Genomic DNA, 13,362 nt, shown 5'->3' on the forward strand with positions numbered 1-13,362 from the left:
AGTCATATTTCTGTGGTGACATTTGCCTCAAAGGGCCATTAGGATATTGAAGTCAGGAAGTTACAGTAGGAGTCTGTCGAGTGGTCATTATCGTTTCTCACATACATTTGCATAAGGCCTACCGTTTTTGCTTTCCCTACACCACAGTCTACGCCTTGCTGTGGAGCTATACCCACTCGATACAGTAACCATCTCTTTCTAACACCTGCGAGAACGGACAAGGCACCATCTTCCTAACCTGGGTAAATAGATGGAAGGTATCCTTGAACTTAGCACAGCCTAATGCCAAGCTTGCCAAGTCAGACAATCAGGCTACTATGATAGTCTTCATCACCTCATATATATGAACCTGCTGTTATATCTAGTGAAAATACTTTTAAAAGCATAGTAAAAGCTCTATCATAAATTCCGAAGCCAGGAAGTTACCTCACTTGGTTGTAAAAATCTTTGTGCTGGTCCTCACTGAAAGCCTTGTACATTCAGGGGTAGCCCCAGGCTCTTTAAATAGCTGAATTTAAATTTTCATATTTCTGTTCCAAACAAAAAAAGCCAGTGCTACAATTGCGCTCTTGTTAACAAACATTTGATATGCATGACTCATCTATTTTGCTGGGGAGTTTCAAAATTAGAACAAAGCTTTTCAGTTTTCCCTACGACATGTAGCGATTAAAAACAGAAGTCAGTTGAATAAAGGTAAAAAGATGATGTGTCCTGTTTTTCTCATAATCTTATATACAGAGATCATTTCAGCTTATCACAAAAAGCAATTTTATATTGAGAAAAATAATTTCAACTAGATATTTTTTTAAACCTTTTATTGATGTATAGTTGATTTACAGTGTTGTGTTAGTTTCTAGTGTACAGCAAAGTAATTCAGTTTTATCTATCTATATTCTTTTTCATATTCTTTTCCATTATGGTTTACTACAAGATATTGAATATAGTTCCCTGTGCTGTACAGTAGGACCTTGCTGGGTTTTTTTCTTCTTTTTAAAAAAAATGTATTGCAGTATAGCTGGTTTATAAACTAGATATTAAGACCCAGAAACAAAAGAGGCTGGTTCAGTAACCATATGATGGATTGATGGGTGGGATCACACTTGTCTCTGGATGGCAGGCACAGGAGCAATAATGGGACTCAGTTTTCTACCTGACAGTCACCTTCTCACCTGGGATCATTCCTTTCACACCTCTGACTGTCTCACCGGGATCCATCCAACTACCACCATCTCAAGTGAAAGCTGAGTTAGAACTACGATGGCAATTAAAAAAATTTGTCATGACCCATTCTTATTATTCTTTATATCACACCAGAAACAACTCTGCTGCTCTAGTCAAGCATCTAAATATTTCAAGGCAAGAAGGTTGTGTGTGGAATAGGGTAAGGGGAGACATGATGAAGAATTCCTGTGTTATGGGGAGAAACTACATTAAGATATGTCAGTAAAACCATGTCTTCGCTCTTCATTCCTAATGCTCAACCATTTGGCCTCCCCAATGAAGGCAGATTATTTCATATCTAAGTATTAGCCTTGGAAATCTGCATTGCTGAATTCAAATATGTAAGAGGGATTGTCTTCAGAGGCAGGTACACGTGATCACGCTCCAATACAAACCACCTGGTAGGATTCTGAATCTGACACAATAGTTCATTCCAGCCAAATTGGAAAGGCTATAGATGACAAAAGGTTTGGATCATGTTTTAAAAAAAGTTTCAAAGCTGAAATTTGGGAACGTTATTCTGAAAGTAATACCAAAGTAACTAAGCCTTATATTCATTCATTCATAAGATTCATCTCTTATTCCAAAATACTGGAAGACGTTCTACTGATGTCTTCTCATTATTCTTCATGAATATAACTAAGAAGGAAACAGGATCCAATGCCCTTTATGAATCAATTTTTTTACGGCAAGAGCACAGACATTCAAGTATGTGTTGCATACTACCTTAATAAACAAGTTAAATTTAATCTCCACTGAGAAAAGCTAAATTTGCTTCTTGAGTTGTCAATTTTAGCAACCTTGGTTGAGTAAACTGGATACAAAGCCATTAAACACATGCAGTAGCCAAAAATGAATCTTCTCATGATTCAAAGACATGGAAAGATATCCCATGCTCTTGGATTGGAGGAATATTGTTAAAATGGCCATACTACCCAAAGCAATCTACTGATTTAATGTGATCCCTATCAAAATACCCATGACATTTTTTCACAGGACTAGAAAAAATAATCCTAAAATTCATATGGAACTATAAAAGACCCAGAATCGCCAAAGCAATGCTGAAGAAAGAGAACAAAGTAGGAGGCATAACCCTCCCAGACTTCAGACAATAATACTACAAAGCTACAGTAATCAAAACAGCATGGTACTGGCACAAAAACAGACATATGGATCAACGGAACAGAACAGAGAACCCAGAAATAAACCCACACACCTACAGTCAATTAATCTTCAAAAAAGGAGGCAAGAATATACAATGGGAAAAAGGCAGTCTCTTCAGCAAGTGGTGTTGAGAAAGTTGGACAGCCACATGTGAATCAATGAAGTTAGAACTCACCCTCTTACCATACAGAAAAATAAACTCAAAATGCCTTAAAGACTTAAACATAAGACATGACACCATAAAACTCCTAGAAAACATAGGCGAAACATTCTCTGACATAAATTATACCAATGTTTTCTTAGGTCAGTTTCCCAAGGCAATAGAAATAAAAACACAAATAAACAAATGGAACCTAATCAAACTTACAAGCTTTTGCACAGCAAAGGAAACCACAAACAAAACGAAAAGACAACCTACAGAATGGGAGAAAATATTTGCAAATGATGTGACCATCAAGGACTTAATTTCCAAAATATACAACAGTTCATATAACTCAACAACAACAAAAAAACAAACAACACTATCCAAGAGGTGGCAGAAGACTTAAATAGACATTTCTCCAAAGAAGACGTACAGATGGCCAACAGGCACATGAAAAGATGTTCAACATTGCTAATTATTAGAGAAACACAAATCAAAACTATAATGAGGGGCTTCCCTGGTGGCGCAGTGGTTGAGAGTCCGCCTGCCGATGCAGGGGACACGGGTTCGTGCCCCGGTCCGGGAAGATCCCACAGGCCGCAGAGTGGCTGGGCCCGTGAGCCATGGCCGCTGAGCCTGCACGTCCGGAGCCTGTGCTCCGCAACGGGAGAGGCCACAACAGTGAGAGGCCCGCGTACCGCAAAAAAAACAAAAAACAAAAAACAAAACTACAATGAGGTACCACCTCACACCAGTCAGAACGGCCATCATTAAAAAGTCTACAAATAACAAATGCTGGAGAGGATGTGGAGAAAAGGGAGCCCTCCTACACTGTTGGTGGGAATGTAAGTTGTTGCAAGTATGGAGGTTCCACAGAAAACTGAAAATAGAATTACCAGATGATCCAGCAATCCCACTCCTGGGCATATATTCGGACAAAACTGTAATTCAGGGCTTCCCTGGTGGCGCAGTGGTTGAGAGTCCGCCTGCCGATGCAGGGGACATGGGTTCGTGCCCCGGTCCGGGAAGATCCCACATGCCGCGGAGCGGCTGGGCCCGTGAGCCATGGCCGCTGAGCCTGCGCGTCCGGAGCCTGTGCTCTGCAACGGGAGAGGCCACAGCAGTGAGAGGCCCGCGTACCGCAAAAAAAAAAAAAAAACTGTAATTCAAAAAGATACGTGCACCCCTATGTCCATAGCGGCACTATTCACAACAGCCAAGACATGAAACAACCTAAATGTCCATCAAAAGATGAATGGATAAAGAAGATGTGGTAGATATATACAAGGGAATACTACTCAGCCATAAAAAAGAATGAGATAATGCCATTTGCAGCAACAGGGATGCAACTAGAGATAATCCTACTAAGTGAAGTAAGTCAGAAAGAGAAAGACAAATACCATACGATATCACTTATATGTGGAATCTAAAATACGACACAAATGAACCTATCTATGAAACAGACTCACGGACATAAAGAACAGACTGGTGGTTGCCAAGGGGGAGGGGGTTGGGGGAGGGGTGGAGTGGGAGGTTGGGGTTAGCAGATGTGAGCTTTTATATATAGGACGGATAAACAACAAGGTCCTACTGTAGAGCACAGAGAACTATATTCAGTATCCTGTGATAAACCATAAGGGAAAAGAAAAAAATGTATCTATCTGCATAACCGAATCACTTTGCTGTACAGCAGACATGAACACAACATTGTAAATCAGCAATACTTGAATTTAAAAAAAAAAAAGAATCCTCTCCAGAGAAGATGAAGTTCTGTGTAGTCCAAGAGTTCCTTTTCTCCTTTGTCCTGAGAATCCTAAGACTTAAACTTAAGAGACCAATCTTTACCACAGTGGCTTCTCATAATCCAGTTTCTGAATGCCACCATATTTGCAGTATCACCTTATCCTTATTCCAGAGCTGTTTAACGAAGAGCCGTGAATGACTGTGGGTTGTCTGCTGTGGTTTCAGAATCTGACTCTAAATAAGCCTTGAGAACGTTCTCACAAGGGCTCATGTGGGGTAGGAATCTAACCCTTATCTGCAAGTGACAGTGGATCACGACTTTGGACGTTCAAGTTGGCCCCTAGCATATACACGTCATCCAAGATCAGACAGCTGTCCACAAGATACAAACAGCACCTCTGGTGTTCGGATGGTGGTCTTAATCCAGTGGCTCTAGACGGAGCAACTGTCAAGGTTTCCATAGACAGAGAATGCTCTGACATAAAACTACACAACAAAATGAACTGAAACGTAAAGGTTCATCTTTCTTTTAACCCAGCAATTTTTTCCTTATTTCAAAGTTTACATTTGAATGCTTTTTAGAGCTTGGTGAATGGCTGAAAAATTCTTTTACAGACCTACATCTGTTTTCCCTAATCAGTTTTTACCACTTCTTAAGCTATTTTATTAAAATAAAAGAAAAAAAATAATTTAAAGACTTGGTGTGAAAATCAACAGCAAAAGGACACAAAAAAAGTGAGTATAAACAAGGCAAGATACGCCAAAGGACTAAAACGCTAAAAAGCCAGGACTCTGACGGGATGCTGGCTTAAAGAATGGCCTGCTAGGATAAGCTTGGGCAAGGACGGTGAAGTCAGCTGAGCCTTTATCTTCTCCAAAATGCTACGGCAATTAGACATCCTTTCATAGTTTTTTCTCTACCATCTCAATGTGGATTTAGTCACTGGTTACCTGTAATTCCCAAAATGAGTATCTATTGCATATCCAGGTATTGTATTCCCTGTGAAAGAACTCGATTCTCAGAATGTGTGGAGAATATGATATCCGTCATTGATTCTAAGTATTTGCTTAGCTAATAAACTAGGTCCTCTGATTTTTAAAAGAAAATGGGGAGGGGGCTTCCCTGGTGGGGCAGCGGTTGAGAGTCCGCCTGCCAATGCAGGGGACGCGGGTTCGTGCCCCGGTCCGGGAGGATCCCACATGCCGCAGAGCGGCTGGGCCCGTGGGCCATGGCCGCTGAGTCTGCGCGTCCGGAGCCTGTGCTCCGCAGCTGGACAGGCCACAACAGTGAGAGGCCCGCGTACCGCAAAAAAACAAACAAACAAAAAAAGAAAATGGGGAGGAAGACGAGATGCTGAAGAGAAATAGTCCATATATGATCTAAAAATGTGAAGTGCTACAGCTGATCCAAATTCTGACCACTTTTCATGGACTCGTTCTACACCCCATAACTAACTCCAAACTCAACCCAAGGCAATTTTCTATCGCATTCTTCCCTTGCAGAAAACAAAACTGGCTAAAACCCACTGATTTTTAGAATCCCACCAAATTACACAAACATTTCGTGGGAGTTGACCTGATGTTGCCTTTTCAATGCCTCTATCTCTGAGTCCTAGACTGCCTTGGCCTCATACCCTCTGTCCTCTAGTTTTAAAAAAATTTGGTACTTACTATCAGAAAGCTATTTCACTTGCTTGTTTAAAAACAAGCTATGAAAACAATGGGGATGGGGGTGGGAGACCTTCAAACTCTTTTCATTCTGAAGAGAAGCAGAAGTGAATCCCAGGAAGGAGGTGTGGATTCATAAGGATGTGGCATTTCCTCAGGATTTGGTGGGAATTCATTGATCTCATTTACAACAATTGAGAGTTGCCTCTGGGCTTTGAGTGTTTTTAGCTCCAGCTGGCACAGGGATCATTTTCCCCTGGAAGGCTCATACCCGAACACAAGGACACCTTCAGGCAGAGGAAAAGGAAGAAATAAGGTCTAGGAACCTAGGATGTGAACCAGGAAATTCTTTTCCACTGCACTGATTTAAAAGACTGTCATGCTGGGGCCTAACAAATCCCACCACCTTTTTTGGAGCTTACTAGTGCTGGGACATTTTCCCTTGGATGTGTGATCGTTTTGCATCAAGATAGCCATACTATTTTCCCAATAACCGAAAATATCATTTCCTGAAAAGAGTGAGGGATGCTAATTGTAACTGTGAAATTTACACAGCGTTCCTCAAGCCCTCACTAAACCTTCAAAACCAAATAAAGTTCAAACTCAGATGCAATGTTAAAGTCCACTGAACCCTCATCTCTCCAAAGCCAGTTCCTACTTATCCACCCTCAAACACTTTCTATTCCTATAGAATGAACTCCTGGCTTTGTGTCCATACAACTCTTCATTTTTCCATCCCCATGCCTTGGTTTGCCCTGCAAGCAGTGCCTCTCCCGTGTCTCCACAGGCCCGAATGTTACGTACCCTTGAAGGCAGCCTCACACCGTGTATGACCTCTCCCAGCTGAAAGAAATTCCTCACTTCTCTGAAATTCCAAAGTATATAATCCCAACCTCTCTCGTGGCAATTCATTTTTCTATTTCGTATTGCTCTTTCATCTTAGTTGAGATAGTAAGCTCCGTGTGGGCAGGGTCCTTTCCACCTAGCACAGGGCAACACACACAAGGAGGACACTCCCCATGCACTAATGGAATGAACTAGTGCGACCACTTACCAAACCAAAGTAACTGACCTCAGACAAAAGTTGACACCCTCACCCAGAAATATGTGTTTAGTGAACACAGCTCGGAGATCAACAGTGTCCAGAACAGGAAGAGGAGAAAGTCAGGTTAAGCTAAATTATCCACATCTTGGAAATAAGGCAAAAAAGAAGACTGAGTCGTTCTGGTGTCATACTAGAGCGGACTCCATGAAACCAGCCTAAGGAAGGGGTCATCTGACTCTCCAGGCTGGGATGTAACGGAGTTTGACTTTCTATTTAGTATCGATGAGGGCTTAGTCTCTGCAAAGTTAAATGTTAACTTAGAGAAAACTGATGGTATGCAACTTAGTTTGCTCAAATGTAATGATTTTATTGCCCCTTAGGTCACCAACCAGTTTTGCACTGAATTTAGCTGTCTTACTCTAGCATTCGTTTACCTCCCGACCCCCATGTTTGTACGTATCAGTCTCTGATACGAATCCTCCTTTAAGCCAGCTTTATCATCTTGCTTATTCCTTCATCAAAGATTAAATAAATTTCGAGGCAGACTCATTTGATTATTATATGAGATTTAGATGCTCAATTTTTAAAAATTATACTTTGAGAATATGAATAACTATGAATAAGGGCACACGTAAAAATAGGTACTGCTGGTATCATTATTTTTCTCCTTATAATTTTCTTTGATTTTTATCTAGAATCAACCTCCTAAGTACCAAATTTATTCACCCACACACATTTCTTTCCATTCCAAAGGATTTATACAGAAATAATAAGAGTGAATGGAATGAATATTCTTTACTCTTTGTCTAGAATAACTTCTAATGGCATGTACGTGTCTATTTGAAAGTCTGCTGCAATCAGTTCAGTAATACCTTTATTTTAAAAGCCTGTATGTCAACGAAATACCTAATCTTTTGAAATAAAAATAGAATCTGCTTGTAAATTTTGTGAATGACACATCTATCTATCATTTGAAATTACTGAACATTACAGAATGTAATTTTACATGTTAGGATGAACAGCATTTTTGTAAGTTCAAGCCATACTAATATTGCATTAGGAGCGAGACAGTTGTTCTGAAATCACTAAAGGCCATAATAGAAACCAGACACTAATGCTTTAAGAAGTAACTAGCTGAAACTGAACGAAATAATCACCTAATCCATAATGCATTTGTAAGATTTTGCCATGCAACACAGATAATTTTTTCTTTTCTTTCTTTTTTTTTTTAACTGAAGAGAAATAATTCTTTCTCATGGTCCTAAACATCAAATGCTATCACGTCATAAAAGTGAAATATAGCACATGGATCATTTTTTTGTTCATCCATTTAATTCTATAATACCTATTCACTTCACCCTATAATGAAAACATTATGCTTGTTCACTATTATTTACAGTGTTGTTAAATCAGCAAGGCTCCAAATGCTCCCTCGAAAGATCACTGCCAAAATCGAATCTGTTCTAGACGGAGGGTTAGAAAGATCTGGGTTCCGCAACTCGCCCTTGCTGTCAGTACTGCCTGCACGCTCTTGACTTAATCCCAACATGCTGCAGTTGTGGTCAATTTCATGGAAACATAGCTGACAACCAAGGTGTATTTAATACACACCTGTAGTGGGATGAATTGTATCCCCCCCAAGAAAAGGCATGTCCAAGTCCTAACCCCTGGTATCTGTAAATATGACCTTATTTGGAAATGGGGTCTTTGCAGATGGAATCAAGTTAAAGTGAGTTCATACTAGAGTAGGGTGGAGCCTAATCCAATGACAGGCGTCCTTGTAAGAAGGAGATTTGGACACAGACACAGAGACACACAGGGAGGAGGCCACGTGACGACAGAGGCTGAGATGAGAGTGATGGAGCCACAAGCCAAGGAATGCCAAGGATTGCCTGCATCCACTAGGAGGTGGGAAGAGGCGTGAAAGGACGCTCCCCAAGAGCCTTTAGAACGAGCAAGGCCTTGCCAACACCTTGATTTTGGACTTCCGGCCTTCAGAATGGCAAGAGAATCAATGTCTGTGTTTTATGCCATCCAAGTTTGTGGTGCTTGGTTACAGCAGCCCTCAGAAACTAATACAACACCTTTTAAATAGTGCTTTTTTTGGGCTCTTCTTTGTAAGAGTGATTCAAATCTACAAGATTAGGAATGCTAAGGAAAGCTGGATCAGGGAGAGCTGTGATAGGGGCGGGGGCAGAGCAAAGCAGTGGATGGGGAGAGATTCTCGAAGGTTCTAGTTCCTTCTAATTTCATCCATGTTGGATATCTAGCTTCCGCAAAAACTCTGACTTTAAGAAGATTCCCGTTGGAGAAATATAAAGGGTGAGGGTATAAAAACCGTGATCAAGCAGTTTTCATATGAAAAATAGCACACAGAGATACTCACCTCCACATGTTGACATGTTTGGATGAGTTTAGCCAAGAGCGTCTCCAGTTCCGTGTTCCTCTTAATAAGGTTGGTGAGGTTACTCTCTAAGTTTTGCTGTTCAAAAAAAAAGAGAGGAAAATCTTATTCTGCATACTTTTAATACTTTAGTATATACAAAATTACTCATACTCAGGAAAATGGATACATTTTTAAAGAAATCTCAATGAAATCTACACAGTTTCAAGTACTTATAGATTTAAACTGGATTTTGAAAAGTCACAGTGTAAAAGATTATTTTCAAAATGTTCAGATCTCACTCTTTTTGTTCCTGCTTCCTGTACGAACTCAGGCATATTTCACTGAATAATTAGTCATAGGTTATTTCCAGGTTGTGAACGAGGGAGAAAAGAGGTAATTGGATTTCTAATTCCTTTACCTGAATCAGAAATGGCAATAATAGAAGGAATATATACCCACATCAAATCAACTACTGTTGGATTTTTAGAATTTACCATCTTATGGGCAGGCTGAGGTCAATCCGTGGGAAGAAGGTCTGAACTGTCCAGCTATTGATGACACTATGGTCATTTATAGGCATTGATAAGAAGTCCTCATCATACACGTTTACTCATAATACGTTTCATTGTACACGCTTCTGTTCTTTGCCTATCAACCCATCAATGCCAGATCAAATTTCCTTCACTGCTACATTTTTCACATCACTGTTCTCCTTAAGAATCTAGAACTATTCCCTGTTCCTTTAGAACATCAACATTTTTTGAAATTTAGTTTATTGAAGTATAGTTGATTTACAATGTTGTGTCAATTTCTGCTGCCACATACTCCACCATGTTTCCCCTCAGGTCCCCACTGCCCCCTCGCTCTTCCCCCCTTCTCATGTCTGCATTTCCTTTCATTTCTGATCCTCGGAGACTTTCCACTTATGTTTAAGCTTGGTTATTATTCTTTAAAATCCATTTTAAAATATTTTATCAGTAATTCTCATGTGTTCAGAACTCAGAGGGAGGTTTGGGGCATTATTTCATCTGGACTGGAAGAGCAACAGGAAATCTTCCATTTCGACTTTGAGACCCTCAAAGTGTCTCAAATATAAATATTTTAAGGGAGAAAAAGAATCGTTTCTCCCCTGAAGGGTGGGATACCACAAAAAGTCAGAGAATGAACCAGACAGAGTGATTTAGGTGCAACTTAATGACCTCATGTTTGCATCAACGAAAAACTTGCTTTCAAAGCTCTTTACCACCAGCACAAAAGCCAAATGTTTTTCTACTGCTTGAATTAAACAACGTGCAACCACTTTATGGTCCGAGACTAGAGAATAATTTCGACGCCTTCCATTATTCAGTGTCTTTGACTTAGATGTGACCACTTGATGGTATATTTGTCAACTTCTTTTTGTATGTTCGTCTTAGGGAATCCTTTTACTTTTCTTTTTGGCTGACCCTTCAGAGCAGGAAATTACCAGGGAAATACATCATGAAACTGTTTAAAGTTCAATTGTCCTAGGTATGACTTCTTAAGCTAGCCAGCAAGAGATTCAAATAAATATAATCTAACACATTTAGACTTTATAAACATCTGCTTGCTTTTCCCTCCCTTTATTAAGGATACATCATGTATAAAATCTGTTTTTAATCAACTAATATGCAGACTAAAGCCTGTGGTTTAAACACATTGACCTATCTAGATCCTTTGGGGTTATTCGAATTTAAATAGTACAAGTGTTACTGAAGCCCGCAAAGAATTACCAAGTCACTTAGAAGTATAATAAAGGGAAATGAAGCTGAGAGAGAGACTTGTTTCCAAGAGGTACCAAAGGGACTGACAACACTTTTCAAGACAGCCCGGGTAATGGGCAGGTAAACAAATCCAGTCCTCAATGAACCATGCATCCACAAGCTTCCACTACGGGGACTTCTGTGGCGTTTTCTCGAATTTAACTGTATCACTAACCTCGTGTGTGGTGATCGGCAGGTCCTATAACCCCTTGATTTTGACTGTGCCTTGTGCAAACGAGAGATAACATTTTTTGGCATCAGAGTCTTGGGACTAAAGTAGATATAAGTATCTACTTCCCTATGGATATCTAAGGAATTCTACAGAGTACCCCCCCCAAAAGTTCTAGTTTCCTGTTCTCACCTCGAAAACATCAATACATTTCCATCTCCTTATGGAGCTGAACTTTGTAGAAGTCCAAGGAGTCAGGCATGAGTGGCCACACATGTAGAGCGAGGGGCCTGGGGCTACCACCCCAGCTGAATTCTGGACAAATGACGCTTGGGCTCAGTTTTCCCATCCATGATGTGTAGAAACAATAAATGCACCCATTTATGCTACTGTTCAGTTCAGAGGAGAAAATGAAAACACACCAAGAACTATACAAATGCTTGTTGAGGAAATCATGAATTGTAGGGTGAAACATTGTTTGGTGTCCGTACCCGACGCTACGGGGGGCCAACCCCATGCCTGCGGCAGTCACCGTTCTCAAGCTTGCTGGTGGCTTTTTGCTGCAAGTACCTGTTCCTTTAGGCTTCAGGGCTTTTCCTGGCCCCAGGCAGGGCGGGCGGGGGGTGCTGGGGAGGAGGAGGGAGGTTGATGCCCCTAGGAGCAGCCCTCATCCAGCAACTATTGGCCGTCGGTGGATGAACTGCCCAGCTTCCCCACCTCCAGGTGGGATCACTCTGAGTCGTGTTTCAGAAAATCTCCTGAGCGCCCGCACGGGCAGGAGCCCGATGCCCACAGCAATCACCTGCTCCTGACCATGCCCTCTTTCCGCTTCCTCTCCTTCTCTGTTCCGCCTCCCCTCTCCCTTCCAGATGCTTCTGGGATCACCTCCCAATTCGAATTCTGAGTTAGGGTCTTCTGGGAGAATTCAACTAAAACTTTTCCCATAGACGTCCTAATCTGTTAGTTTTGAGTATTCCTTCTTACGAGGAATAGCCAAATTAACAGAAGATTGTATTGCTTTTGAAAGATATTTGCTAATACAAGGGTTTGTTTTCTCTTCCCTCTTTCTAACCTTTTGTACAGATCACATAGCCTCCAAATTCCAGGCTCTAAACCAGCAGTGTCATTAGAAATACAATGTGAGCCACAAATGGGAGTCACATCTAAAATTTTCTAATAGTCATATTTTTTAAAAAAAAATTAAAAAGAAACAGGTAAAATTAATTTTAACAATATATTTGACTTGATTTCCAAAATATTATTATTTCAACACATAATCAATATTTTAAAACTGATGAGCTCTTGTACATTCTTTTTCTTTCTTTTTACTAAGTCTTTGGCATCTGGTGTGTGTTTTATACACATACCATATCTTGATTCACAACGGCCACATTTCAAACACTCAGCTGCCACATGTGGCTTGTGTCTACATTACTGGACAGCAGAGCATCAGAGTCTAGAACAGGGGTCAACAAAGCTTTTCTGCAAAGGGCCAGGTAGTAAATAGTTTAGGCTATGTTGGCCATATGCTCTCTGTCGCAGCTACTCGATTCTCCTGTTTTAGTAAGAAAGTGGCCATAGACAATATGTAAACAAGTGGGCAGGGCTGTGTGCCAATAAAACTTTATTTACAAAAACAGGTGGTGAGGGCTTCCCCGGTGGTGCAGTGGTTGAGAGTCCGCCTGCCGATGCAGGGGACGCGGGTTCGTGCCCCGGTCCGGGAGGATCCCACGTGCCGCGGAGCTGCTGGGCCCGTGAGCCATGGCCGCTGAGCCTGCGCGTCCGGAGCCTGTGCTCCGCAACGGGAGAGGCCACAACGGTGAGAGGCCCGCGTACCGCAAAAAAAAAAAAAAAAACAGGTGGTGAGGGAGATTTGGCCCATAGGCCAAGCTCCTTCCTGGGCCCGGGGAACATGCTCTTCCCTCTGGAATTCATCTGCATGGCAGGAAATAATTCTACTACCAAGGAGAGAGCATAACAAAACCACAGTATGTATTGAGTACCTGCTGTATACCCATCATGGCTTAGTCCGTTCCCATTATA

General features: G+C 41.1%; 1 protein-coding gene across 1 annotated transcript in view; it reads right to left on the reverse strand.

The window, feature by feature from the left end:
• Window positions 1-13,362, reverse strand: part of MID1 (midline 1) — a 386,159-nt gene that overhangs the window by 79,059 nt on the left and 293,738 nt on the right. Inside the window, exon 3 of the mRNA XM_082681235.1 lies at window positions 9,370-9,465. Within this exon, the coding sequence (XP_082537361.1) occupies window positions 9,370-9,465 (96 nt within the window). The remainder of the gene's footprint in view (window positions 1-9,369; window positions 9,466-13,362) is intronic.

Source organism: Grampus griseus (genome assembly GCF_964374135.1).
Source record: "Grampus griseus genome assembly, chromosome: X".
Lineage (NCBI taxonomy): Eukaryota > Metazoa > Chordata > Mammalia > Artiodactyla > Delphinidae > Grampus > Grampus griseus.